Raw genomic sequence first — 13,837 nt, 5'->3', positions numbered from 1 at the left:
GAGGGGTCCTCAAACTCCAGGACTGGAAATAAGGCAAAGGCAAGAGTGGCAAACTTGTCATCTTTGAGATGTCAATCAATTTATGTATGGAGAGAAGCTGGAGACAGGCAGGCCAAGGTCTGAGCACAGAGCTCTGGGAGAGCCCGGGACTGCACTGACCCTTGTTCCTGAAGAGTGTCATGGTGGACAAGGTGTGCTCCGCCCTGTTCCAAGGAAACAACAGGAACTTGCAGTGTTTGTTCTGAGATAGAATCTTGTACCCCAGAAACTTCTGATCCATATGCCTCCACCTCTCAAATGCCTGCCCTTTTTTTTGTTTTGTTTTGTTTTAAATTGTGTGTTTACACATTTGTGTTCTGTGGTGCTTTCAATGGAAACCTGGCAAGAACTGGTTCTCTCTCCCTCCTATGTGCATCCAGCTTGGTGGCAGGGTGCTTTTACTCACTGAACACTGTGCCTTGCTCCACGACCAGTTTTATTCAGTTCTGGGGACACAACTCAGGACTTTATGTGTTCTAGAAAGCTTTCCCCCGGGCTGGTGAGATGGCTCAGTGGGTAAGAGCACCTGACTGCTCTTCCAAAGGTCCAGAGTTCAAATCCCAGCAACCACATGGTGGCTCACAACCATCCGCAACGAGATCTGGCGCCCTCTTCTGGAGTGTCTGAAGACAGCTACAGTGTACTTACATATAATAAATAAATCTTTAAAAAAAAAAAAAAAAAGCTTTCCCCTCTGAGCACCCACAGAATTTTAAGGACACCATCCCTCCCACGCCCAGGCACTCACGTATTTCCACCCGAGTGTGGTCTTGCAGTTCTCACAGTAGATGTCGGCCACTGCATGCAGCCCGGTTAGAAGGACTCTCTCCTCAGCGGGGCCGCAGCCCACATTCACCCTGTGAAGACACAGGGTGGCTGTGCTGGAGGTCTCCCTGCCCTTCCCCTCCCCCACATCATAAGTACACCAGGACAGACTCATCCAGGTCATCACAGGCTTTTTGGCTCTCCCACTGGCACTTTAGCAAGAAGGAAATATTTTTTTCTTTATAGGGCTTGGAATCAAACCTAGGGCCTCAACATGCTGAGCAAGCACTCTACTACAGAGCCAGCCCACCAAGGGAATCCTAAGGTGTCAGGACTGGAGGCTAAACTCTCAGACACAACGACTGCATCAGAAACACAGATGCAGGAGGCTAGGTTCTTCCCAGCTGATCATGGTGCTGACTGGTATGGCTCAGATACACGTTCCAGCCCTTATTCACTGAGCAGGCAGAGGGACAGAGGCAGACACACAAGTGACAGCATGTACTCACACAGAGTTGAAGAGGTAGGCTCGCCCCTGGCTTCCCTGAAAGGACTGCAAAGAAAGGGAGGAGGCAGTGTTAGCAGAGGCACCAGCAAACCCTTGGCAGCTCGGCTTTCTGGGATGCTGGAGGCGCAGGTGCAGTCACTTGGCTCGGGCCACCTGTCAACCCACAAGTGCAATTGCTGATGCCGTGTGGATTGGGCATCTGCTGGGACAGGTTATAAAAGCGCCATTCCAAGTCACAATTCTGCATCTAAACTTCATCATTGCCATTTTGCAATCATGTGCACAAGTTCACAGCAAACCAGAGCTGGCCCCGGGGCACACCTTCAGCCCCAGTTAGTCAAAAGGCTGAAGTATGGAAAATGCTTGAACAGTTAAAAGAGAAAAACCTGGTGAATCAGCCTTAAACAGTAGGCTCTGTAGGCTTAAGTGACTCCTCAGACTCTTCTCATCTCTCAGAAGAGGTATTGGATCCCACAGAACTGGAGTTAAAGGAGGGCGTGAGCCATCATGTTGCTGGGAACCCAATGCAGGCCCTCTGCAGAGTAAGCACTGAGCACTCGGGGCAGCTGAGCTCTCTCACCCCCTATGACTGACACCTTCTAACCTAATTCTGATGGCTCGCTATCTTCAAGAATTAGACAAGGTGAAGTTTCTTCACTTTAAAGATTTATTTATTATATGTAAGTACACTGTAGCTGTCTTCAGACACTCCAGAAGAGGGCGTCAGATCTCATTACAGATGGTTGTGAGCCACCATGTGGTTGCTGGGATTTGAACTTAGGACCTTCTGAAGAACAGTCAGTGCTCTTAACCGCTGAGCCATATCTCCAGCCCAAGTTTCTTCACTTTTTAAAATATTTATTTTATGTATGTGAGTTACACTGTAGCTCTCTTCAGACACACCGTAAGAGGGTATCTGATGGTTATGACCCACCCCATGTGGTTGCTGGGATTTGAACTCAGGACCATCTGTAAGAGCAGTCAGTGCTCTTCACCACTAAGCCATCTCTCCAGCCCCCGTTTCTTCACATTTTTACTGACATTAAAACAAAACGAAAACCCTAGCCTGAGCTGAACATCCACATCTATAATTCCAGTATCTTGGAGCTCCTTAAGTGGGGGCCACCTTAAGTTCATATTATGAGTCCTAGGCAAATCAGGGTTACATAGCTAGTCCCTGTCTCAGAAAAACTGAGAATGGCCTTTGAGGGCACTTATATTCAGGTGCACAATATTCTCACACAGACACATTCTTAAAATCTTGGAAGATGTTAAAAGCCAGGCGCAGGGCCAGAGAGATGGCTCAACAATTAAGAGAACTTGTTGATCTTATCAAGGACCCATGTTCAATTCCTAGCATCTACTTGGTGGCTCATAACTATCTGGTTGGGGATGGTGTCTGACACCCTCTTGTGCCTTCATGGGCACCAGGTATGTACAGACATGTAGATAGAACATGCAAAAATAACTTTAATTTTAAAAGGGCCAGATACGGTGGTGCACGCCTTTAATCCCAGTCCTTAGCCTGCAGAGGCACTTGGATCTCTGTAAGTTTCCAGCCATCTAGGGCTACAATATGACCCTATACAAAAAAACAAAACAAAAGAAAACAGAACACATCTACAAGCCGGGCATGGGGGCTGGAGAGTTAGTGCTGCACTTCAGAGCACTTGCTCTTGTAGAGAGCCCAGTTCCCAGCACCACGTGGCTCTCTACCATCTGTAAGTTCAGTCCTGCAGGGACCTCAGCTGGCACCAGGCAGAACACTCATCACATGACCTTTAAAAGTAAAAGCTAGGGCTGGTGAGATGGCTCAGTGGGTAAGAGCACCCGACTGCTCTTCCGAAGGTCCAGAGTTCAAATCCCAGCAACCACATGGTGGCTCACAACCATCCGTAATGGGATCTGGCGCCCTCTTCTGGAGTGTCTGAAGACAGCTACAGTGTACTTACATACAATAAATAATAAATAAATCTTAAAAAAAAAAAAAAAAAAAGTAAAAGCTAGTCATGGTTGCATAAACCTGTAACCTCGGTGCTGGGGAGGCGGGGACAGTGAATGCCTGGGGTTTGCTGGCCAGAAAGTCCCGCTGGTTCTGAGAGCTCAGGGCTCAGTGAGAGGCCTAGTCTCAGGAGATAAGGTGGCTCGTGAGGCCGAGCGCTCCACAAGTGCTCTGCCATTGATAATATTGATTTTAAAGTTTCATTTTCAGCTGGGTATAGTGATGAATGTCTTTAATCCCATTTAGGAGGCAGGGGCAGAAGCGCAGAGGGGCAGAGGCAGGTGGATCCTTGAACTTGAGGCCTGGTCTTCAGGGTGTGTTCAGGATGATAGCTACACAGAGAAATCCTGTCTAAAACTAACAAACAAGTTTTCAGCTTTAAAAGGAATAGCCCCTAAAGTGACTTTGTAGTTTGTGTCTGATCGCAGTACAGACAGTTGTGAGCTGCCATGTGGGTGCTGGGAATTGAACCCAGGTCCTCTGGAAGAGCAGCCAGTGCTCTAACTGCTGAGCCACCTCTCCACCCCCTTTATGTTCGGTTTTCCTGATACTCATGTCTAGACTCTGTGCACCCCCATCAGCATTGAATTCTTCCTCTGCTTGTACATTGTGCAAGCTCTTGGGTTTTCCACGGGGGCAGCTGGGAAGAGATGATGCAGGAGACCTACTCTGCAGTAGCATGAGTCACCGGAGGTAACAGGAACTGTGAGTTAACACCACAGATGTGTGAGACATACTGGTGCACACCTCCAATCCTCGGACTCTCGAGACAGAGGCAGGTGATCTCTGAGTTCAAGGCCAGCAATGGCGGTGTATCAAGACCATGGTGGGAAGGGCTTCCTCAGACCAGAGCACTCCTTGTTAAGTGACAAATATGGACCTGAGACTGGTGAGCTCTCATGGAGGTGGCTCTAGCGTCCAGTGTGCTGGGATCTACTTCCGAGGTGTGTGCACTGAGGCGTCCTGGCCTGAGCAGGAAGACGACTCAGAAGAGGAGAGTTGACATGGCTGGTGCTGTGCTTTGAGTCCTGAATGCTCTCCAAAGGCCCGCATGCCGGAGGCTGGGTCCCGGCAGTGCCGGTACTGGGAGCTGAGAGAACCTTAGGAGGCAGAGGCCAGTGGAAGGAAATTAGTTTACTAAGCAAACCTCCAAGGCTACTAGGACTCTGATCTCTTCCTTTTTTTTTTCTTTTTTTTTTAAGATTTATTTATTTATTATATGTAAGTACACTGTAGCTGTCTTCAGACACTCCAGAAGAGGGCGCCAGATCTCGTTACAGATGGTTTGAGCCACCATGTGGTTGCTGGGATTTGAACTCTGGACCTTCGGAAGAGCAGTCGGGTGCTCTTACCCACTGAGCCATCTCACCAGCCCCAATCTCTTCCTTTTTGCTTTCTGCTCCCTGCCACACTTTTCTACACAAGAGGGTGGGGATGGGAGGGGGAGGGGGAGGGACACGTGGCCACTCATGGAAATCTCTAAAACCATAAGATAATTTTGTTTGTTTGTTTGTTTTTGTTTTCGAGACAGGGTTTCTCTGTGTAGCCCTGGCTGCCCTGGAACTCTGTAGACCAGGCTGGCCTCGAACTCAGAAATCCGCCTGCCTCTGCCTCCCAAGTGCTAGGATTAAAGGTGTGTGCTACCACTGCCCGGCAAAATTTTTCTTTATTGAGCTCATTGTACCTTCTTACAGGAATACCAAGCTGAAAGCCACCCTCACCCTCACCCCCAGCTCAAGAGCAAGGTTTGATAGTTTGTGGCAGTCTATGTCTTTTTAAGAATTATTTGTGGCCTCTTTCATCTTGCCATGGGTAGGTTTCATATCACTCATTTCCCAGCACACATCTGTTCTTCATGCAATTTTTAAGAGCTGACATAAAACCCTTTTCTCAGATTCTGTGTACCCCTCCCTCCCCACAAAGCATCACGCGCTCGGCGTGCTGGGCACGGTGCCTGACTCTGACAACTGCATTAGGTGACAGATCTTGGCAAACAGCAGTTGTCACTAAGTTATCAAAGCCCTGTAGTTCCCAACCAGTGCTGCTGGCCACTGCCTTACATTTTTTTTTTTTTTTTTTTTTTGAGGCAGGGTATGTATTCCTATGTATCCCAGGCTAGCCTAGAATTCACAGAGATTGCCTCTGCCTCCCAACTGGACGGAGTAAAGGCGAATGTACGCCAGCCTTCTTTTTCTCAGGTTGGAATCCAGATCACTTGCCTTGGAGATGAGCTCATCGTGATTGGCCAGATGGGCTCTGCAGTGGATGCAGCTGTAAGTTCGGTGACAGTGTGGCAGATAAGCTTGGAAAGTTTTGGACTTGGTCATTTTCACCATGTCTGCTGGGCTCTCGTCACTCGGTTCTGGGCCAGCTCTGGAGGAGCTAGGGCTCTGTAGGACTCTCTGACAAAAACACTGGAAAGTATATGCAAGAGCCGTTGCTGGTCTGGAGGGCGTGTGGTGCTGTCCACACACGGGTACAAGGGAAAGCCAGTGCAACCTGCAAGCAAATCAGACAGGCCCTGCTTTACACAGCAGCATCAGGCACTCGCGGAGGTCTGCTGCAGATATTTTGAATAGGAGCAGACCTAAAAGTTACAGATCTAACAAATCTAATCTTTTCACTTTATTTTGCAGGGCCTTGTGCGTTATAAGCAGGCAGGACCTGGTCACAGAGGCTTTTTTTTTTTCCAGACAGGGTCTCACTCTGTTGCCCAGGCTGGCCTCTGAGATCCAAGATTTCTAAGTACATCAAAAGAATATTAGCATTGCGATGGTTTGTATATGCTTGGTCCAGGGAGTGGCACTATTAGGAGGTGTGGCCTTGTTGGAGTAGGCGTGTCACTGTGGGTGTCGGCTTTAAGATCCTTACCTAAGCCCCTGGAAGTCAGTATTCTGCTAGCAGCCTTTGGATGAAGATGTAGAACTCTCAGCTCCTCCTGTACCATGCCTGTCTGGATGCTGCCATGCTCCCACCTTGACGATAATGGACTGAACCTCTGAACCTGTAAGCCAGCCCCAGCTAAATGTTGTCTTTTTAAGAGTTGCCTTGGTTATGGTGTCTATTCATGGCAGTAAAACTCTAAAACACACACACATACACACACACAAAAAGATAATCCCTTTTTTTAAAGATCAAAGTAAATGGAGTTGGAGAAATGACTCAGCAGTTAACGATTGTTCTTCCAGAGGTCCTGAGTTCAGTTCCCAGCAACCGGCTATAGTGGGAGCTGATGCCCTCTTCTGGGATGCAGATGTACATGCAGACAGAGTACTCACATTAAAAAAAGTAAATGAAAAAGAGAAAAAGAGATAGTTTAATATCTCAAAAGTCAACTTCCAGCTTAAAACTATGATATATCACATTTTTGGACCAACCCTCCAGTGGGGAAGTTCTAAAAAAGACAACCAAATAAAGTATTTAAATGAGTGTGTGTGTGTTGTTGAGTCTAAATTTTAATTAAGCTGAGCCATCTCTCTAGCTCTTAAAAAAAAAAAAAAAAAAAAAACAGAGACACCAGTCTTGCTGTTTAGTTGGCTTTCAGCACACTGACTGTCCTTTCTCCTCTCAGCCATTCAAGTATCTGGGACTTCTGGGGTTCAGGAAGGACGCTCACCTAGATAGATAAAAGGTGTTCTTGGCTGACTGATTAGCTTGGGTCCAGGTTATGAATGGAACATTTCAAGCAGAGGGCTGGAGAAACAGCACTGACTAAGAAGACTTGCTGCTCCTGAAGAGGGCCAGGGTTTAGTTTCCATGACCCACATCACGCTGGGCAATAACTCCAGTTCCAGGAGATCTGATGCCCTCTTCTGGCCTCTGTGGGTACTGCACACAAATGGTGCTTATAAAGATAAAGACACACACACACACACACACACACACTCACTCAGGCTGGACAGATGGCTCAGCAATTAAGAGCCCTGACTGCTCTTCCAAAGATCCTGAGTTCAAATCCCAGCAACCACATGGTGGTTCACAACCATTCATGATGAGATGAATGGAACCAACCACGCCTCTTCTGATGTGTCTAAAGACAGCTACAGTATACTTACATATAATAATAAATAAACCTTAAAAAAAGACACACACACAAAATTAAAAATATTTTCCAAGCAAACAGGCACACATTTACAACTTTAAGAGGCTGCAAATTCTTGAATGGCTGAATCACACCAGTACCCTGAAAAGTAAGGAACTCAGGTCTAGTGAGTGCTGTGCACATGGACCCAGTCAGCCATGAGCACTGTGAAACTCTACCTTCAGCCACATCCAGTTTCTACTGCACAGTCACCTTATTCTGAGACTGTCAGTTTCACTGTCAGTTTGTTTTAAATTTGGACATCTGGAACTCTCATTTGAACTGTTGTCCAGATCAGACAGGCCTATGACCATGTCTGTGAGAAACTGTCTTGACTGTGAAGTGGGAGGGCCCAGCCCACTATGGGGAGCACTGTCCCTGGGCAGGTAGGTCTGAGGTGTGTATGAGAGAACTGGAGAGATGCCTCACTTGGCTCTCAGAGGACCAGGGTTCAATTCCCAGCACCCACATGGCAGCTCACAACTGTCTATAACTTTCAGTTCCTGGGAATCTGACGCCCTCTTCTGGCCTCCATAGGCAATACACACATGTGTAGGCAAAACGCCCACACACACACACACACACACACACACACAAAACCAGAAATAAACAAAAGGTAGCTGAGCATAAGCCAGAAAGTGAGAAAGCCAGTGAGCAGCCTTCTTCAGTAGTTCCTACCTCCAGGTTTGTACCTCAACTTCCCTCCATGATAGAGTATGACCTGGAAGTGGAAGATGAAACACGCCCATTCCTCCCCAGGTTGGCTTTGGTCAGCGTTTATTTATTTATCACAGCAATAGAAAGCAAATTACGGGCTGGTGAGATGGTTCAGTGGGTAAGAGCACCGACTGCTCTTCCAAAGGTACTGAGTTCAAATCCCAGCAACCACATGGTGGTTCACAACCACCATAATGAGATCTGATACCCTCTTCTGGTGAGTTTGAAGACAGCTACAGTGAACTTATACTAATAAATAAATCTTAAAAAAAAAAAAAAGGAAAGCAAATTACGACAGAGACCTTCACTATGTGGCCTGCTCTCAAGGCATCCTTACCTGAGGAGGCTGTGAAGGGTTAATGACCCAAATAGTCTGGACAAGAAAGCTGACTTGGCAGATGCCTCTGATCAGGAGACCCCACATTGAACCCACTGGTGTGTACCACTTCCAGTCTGCAGGGGACTCACCTGCAGATGGGCTCTCCCATCTGCAAAGTTCCTCTTCACCTATAACCCACACAACACACAGTGCATACAGACTGCAGCCCTTCAGCTATTCCGACTGAACGAACAATTCTGCTTCTGGAGATGCCTGTCTGCTTCTCTTTAATGATCATGTTGTCTCTATCACTCCTGACCTAACAGTCTGCCTATGTGTCACAGTCCCCAGAGCAGCTCCTACTGGGCCTAGGCTGTTCTCTGGATTCCCTTTTACCCCTGCCAGGACAGCACTGGCCTCATGCAAACTCCAGGTCACCTCACAGTTCTCACTTTTGGCCCAGCAGGGGCAGCTCTGACAGCAGCCATCCCTGAAGGCATAGCGCTGTGAGTCAGCTGACAGGGGCTCTCCACTAGAAGTCATGCAATTGGAAAACAACTGCCAAGTCTAAGAAGCCATTAGGAACCACTGTGAAGTCTCAGGGAAGCAAGCGCTAGTCAGATGAACCACACCTACAGGAAGGATGCTGGCGTCCTTGCAGGCATTGGTGTTTGGTTTTTTCCTTCCCCTTAGCAAACCACTATACTGTGTTTCAGGAGTTTCTCACCTAAAATAAACACATACAATTACTTTAAGAGCCTATGGACCAGGCTCATGTCCATATGGTGTGATTATCACACTGGAAGACGAGACAGAGGAACAAAATGAAACCAGACGGTGAAGCATGGCGCCATGGTGCCCTCTAGCCAGCCACACCTCCCTTCCTCTGTTAGGGGCTCACTGTGAAGCTATGTGCTGGCCTGGAACTTCCTATGTAGACAGGGCTTCCTCTGCCTCCCAATTCCTGGGACTAACAGTGTGATACTGCCTGCTCCATACCCATCACAGCACCAGCCTTCTCCACAGACAGCTTTAACTGGCTCTAATACCTCCACTAACAAGCAGGTGAGCTTGGGCCACTCTGTAATTTTATCTGTTACTTGGAAGACTGATTGAGCCCCAGAATTTGAAGCCAGCATGGGTAACATAGTGAAACCTCTTGCAGGTTAGGAAAATTTCATCTGGAACATTCCTGGCTGTATGTTGCTGCACAAGAGTTTACATTTGCAAAACAGTTGGATGAAAGCAGTCACAATATTCCCTCATAAAAAATTAGAGGGGCGGGAGATGGCTCAGCAGTTAAGAGCACTGGCTTCCCTTCCAGAGGTCCTGAGTTCAATTCCCAGCAACCACATGGTGGCTCACAGTCATCTGTAATGGGACCTGATGCCCTCTTCTGGCACATACAGAGCACTCATAATAAACAAACAAATCTTTTAAAAAATTAGAAAACACTTCAAGTTTGAGAGTCTGCAAATGCCTTCATATATCAGAGACACTGCCAAGATGGGGGCTTAAGGCTGCAATGAGGAAATGTGGCTTCCTTCCGCAGGCCTGATTTTCCTGGGGCGCGTGTGTGTGTGTGTGTGTGTGTGTGTGTGTGTGTGTGTGTATGTGTGCACATGCACACGAGTGCCCGTGAAACTGGTTCTTTCCACTGTGTGAGGCTCAGTGATCAAGCTCAGCTTTCTAAGGTTGGCCGCAGGTCCTCACACTGCTCAGGCATCCTCCTGGCCCTGCACCTTTATCTTTTGATTCCAAGCATTGAAACTGACTATTCAGATGCACTGCACTTACGCTCACAAGCATGGAAAGATCTGGAAGGGTTCACACAGCCACAGTGTAGCGCTAGTTGGCTTTGGTGACACATCCTTCTTTCCTCATATCTATAACTCCCTACTTGGATCATGGAATGAGATCCTTTCTCCCACACTTCGGGGACAGTAACCTGGACAGTGGCCTCAAGACAACAACGTGCCCGTGCCTGCCGTGGCCTGCCACCTCCTGCTCTCTCAGGACCCTCACGGGATCTGGCACCTCCACACTCAATGTTCAATCCCTCATCTCCTATCGAATTCTACCAAGCTCCAGCACAACAAAGACTGACGATGATGTGTATGCAATCAGAGATACTGCAGCGTGTTCTTTCTGGCTTCTGCACAGCTTTGGGCCCGAGAGAGAGACATGCCAGCAGAAAGCTGCCTGGTTTCCTTGAATAGCAGACTGGCTGTGAAGACAGCTGAAGAGGAGAAAACACAGCTGCCAATTTTAAAGTTTTCTCTGAAGTATGTGCACAGGTGTGGGTATGGTGCTCATGCTCAGGAGTTGTAAGTCAGGGGTGGCAGGTCCCCTGAACTGGAGTTACAGGTGGCTATGAGCCGCCTCATGCGGGTGCTAGGAATCAAACTCGGGTCCTCTCCGAGAGCAGTATGCGCTCTTTTTTTTTTTTTTTAAGATTTATTTATTTTATTGCCGGGTGTGGTGGCGCATGCCTTTAATCCCAGCACTCGGGAGGCAGAGACAGGCAGATTTCTGAGTTCAAGGTTAGCCTGGTCTACAGAGTGGGTTCCAGGACAGCCAAGGCTATACAGAGAAACCCTGTCTCGAAAAACCAAAAAAAAAAAAAAAAAGATTTATTTATGTATGTGAGTACACTGTCACTGTCTTCAGACACACCAGAAGAGGGCATTGGATCCCATTACAGATGGTTGTGAGCCACCATGTGGTTGCTGGGAATTGAACTCAGGACCTCTGGAAGAGCAGCCAGTGTTTTTAACCGCTGAGCCATCTCTCCAGCCCCCGTATGTGCTCTTAATCACTAAGCTATTTCTCCAGACCTCTGTTTTGCTGCTTTTAGGGGACTCTCTCATGTGGCCTAAAACTCCATATACAGCCAAGAATGATCTTCACCTCCCATCCTCCTGACCCCAGGCCTGGTTAACTGAGGTCCCTGCCTCTCATTCCCAAGTGCTGGGCTGGAAGGTGTGTGCCACCATCCCTGGCCTGGTGAGACAGCTTTATTTACTCACATGCTGCATAACTATAATCCAACAGTTGAGTGTTTTCACTCCAGGTACGGTGTGTGGGATCCAGGCACTGAGCTGTAATAGGAGGGTCTCTCCTGGGGACACAACCGACCTCATTCCGGGTTCCACAGCATAGTGGCTTCCCCAGTATGCTCAGCTCTCTTCCTGTACCCAAACCCTCAGCTAAAACTTTTCATCCCACGAGCCTAGCATGTAGAAGATTAGGTTTCACATACTACAAATAAGCTGCTTCTTTATATTTTAAACTTTTGGTGCATTTATCAACCCTCCATCAAGAAAGATGCATTAAGACTATCCAGCCCTGTCTCCTCCATCCCTGATTGTGCTTGTGGGACTGAAGAAAGACACCAGAGCATCTGTGCTAACAGAGTGCCAAACAAACAACTTCGGTTCTTTAGAATGCAAGGACAACCTGGGATTTTTTTTTTTTTAAAGATTTATTTATTTATTATATGTAAGTACACTGTAGCTGTCTTCAGACACTCCAGAAGAGGGCGCCAGATCTCGTTGCGGATGGCCGTGAGCCACCATGTGGTTGCTGGGATTTGAACTCTGGACCTTCGGAAGAGCAGTCGGGTGCTCTTACCCACTGAGCCATCTCACCAGCCCACAACCTGGGATTTAAGAACAGATCCCCCTGAGGTACTCAGTTTGACCAAGTGTACCCCAGCAATGAAGGGTGGGCTGAACTGGGTCTGCCAGAGCTGAGGGGGGAACTTGTGATTTGTGTGTGTAGTGTGTGTGTGGGGGGAGACCAAGGGCCTCACACATGCTGAGCCCTACCACCCAGCCACACCCCCAGCTCTTTTCTAAAAGTAAGTTTATTTATAAAGTTGGAGCTGTGGTAGTGGTAGAGCACTTGTCGAAAATGCATGAGTTCCTGAGTCAAAAAAAAAAGAAGGAAAAGAAAAGACTTCTATTCAGATTGGTTACTGACACTGATTTAACTGTATGTATGTATGTATGCATTTTTAAGTGTTTCATATGGGCCAGCCCCTGGGCTGCTATATATCTGTGGTAAGGCAAGAATTTGGTCTAATCCCTAAGAAGACATGCTAACCACATAGTCCCTTGGCCTTGAACACAAAGGCCTAGGGATCCTGGTAGCAAAAATCTTCAAATCTGGCACCCCTGTCTTTTTAAGAGCCCACAATATGGCTGGAGAGATGGGATAACATCCTTGGGCACCTGCTGCTCTTGTGGAGGATCGTAACTTCGGCTCTAGGGGATCTGATGCCCTCTTCTGGCTTCTCTAGATACCAGGCACATACACGGTGAATATACATGTGTGTATGTTTATTTATTTGTACCCCACCATACACATGCACACAGACACCCACTGGACCAGCCCCTAGGGGAGAGGGAGATGGGTACTCAGCAACATTTGTTAACACATCTACTAGAACACAGCAGAGGTAAAGGGCCCTGGGTGATGGGGGAGGGTGGCTTACTCAGAGGGGCCTGGAGAGGTTCCCCGGAGAAGGTAAGCCTGGTCTTGGAACTTCAGCAGAGCAAGGAGGAGTATGGTCAATTCTTTGACAAGACACATTAGTTAAGGTGAATCCATTGTGGATACTTATAAGGCAACTGAATTAGAAAGACCTTGGGCTGAAAAATGGTATTTCCAACGTCTATTATCTATCCAAAACAGAATTCTGCCTGCTTTCTATCCTGGATTTCAGTACACGATCTGGACGTCGAAGATGACTATTTGTGCAGTTATTGAGTAGAGAATATCTTATTTAGTTGCTACTGTTAGCAATTTACATTGATAAAGCCTAGAGCCACAAGTGGTAAACAATGAGGACAATTCCCTGTAGTTATTATTGTACAGGCAACTTGAAAATGCCACCCCATAATATTCTTTTATTGGAGGTATCTTCTGTATTTATTTCTTTCCCCATTTTTTAAGGTAGGGGAAAAAAAACAATGGGGGGGGGGGTAAAAAAAAAAAAAAAGAAAGAAAGACCGGGATTTTGCGTTGTCTTCGATGACCCAAATACCAACAGTTCGGAACATCAGAACAAAAAATCAAAGCATCCTCCGCACTCCCGTCCGGCCCGCCCGCGCCCAACAGGTGCTTCCCCGCCTCCCGGAGCCGCAGATCCTCAGGTCTCCGCAGAGCACCCCTGAGGCCCGCCCGTACTCACGGCCGCTCCGCGGTCCGCGGCAGGGTCCGCTGCGCCCATCCGGCCCAGACTCGGTCGGCGCGGGCTCGGTTTTCAGGCGGTCCCGGTGTGACCCGGGACGCGCTCCGGCCGTTGGAGCCCACTCGGGGCGCGAGACATCCTCCTGCCGCTGCCTCGCGGGCCGCCTGCCCTTTGTTTTGGACCCGTAGCCCGGCCCAGCCGCCATAAAC

The 13,837-nt window shown here is 47.9% G+C and overlaps 1 protein-coding gene across 3 annotated transcripts in view; it reads right to left on the bottom strand.

The window, feature by feature from the left end:
- Ypel1 (yippee like 1) overlaps nt 1-13,837 on the bottom strand; it is a 17,998-nt gene extending 4,161 nt beyond the window's left edge. For 2 of the 3 annotated variants that reach the window (XR_002379950.2, XM_021184550.3), the window contains exons 1-4: nt 13,629-13,837; nt 5,534-5,813; nt 1,314-1,357; nt 788-896 (exon numbers count right to left, since the gene is read on the bottom strand). Coding sequence is in view for 2 of the 3 variants with exons in the window: in XM_021184550.3 (XP_021040209.1) it covers nt 788-896; nt 1,314-1,357; nt 5,534-5,650 (270 nt within the window). In the remaining variant the exon portion in view is untranslated. The remainder of the gene's footprint in view (nt 1-787; nt 897-1,313; nt 1,358-5,533; nt 5,814-13,628) is intronic. The other variant, XM_021184551.2, reaches the window with a different exon arrangement.

The sequence above is a fragment of the Mus caroli genome, unplaced genomic scaffold, assembly GCF_978045245.1.
Source record: "Mus caroli unplaced genomic scaffold, Mus_caroli_1 scaffold_17, whole genome shotgun sequence".
Classification (NCBI taxonomy): domain Eukaryota; kingdom Metazoa; phylum Chordata; class Mammalia; order Rodentia; family Muridae; genus Mus; species Mus caroli.
The sequence above is the reverse complement of the archived record's forward strand: the minus strand, read 5'-3'. Positions and strand labels throughout refer to the sequence as shown.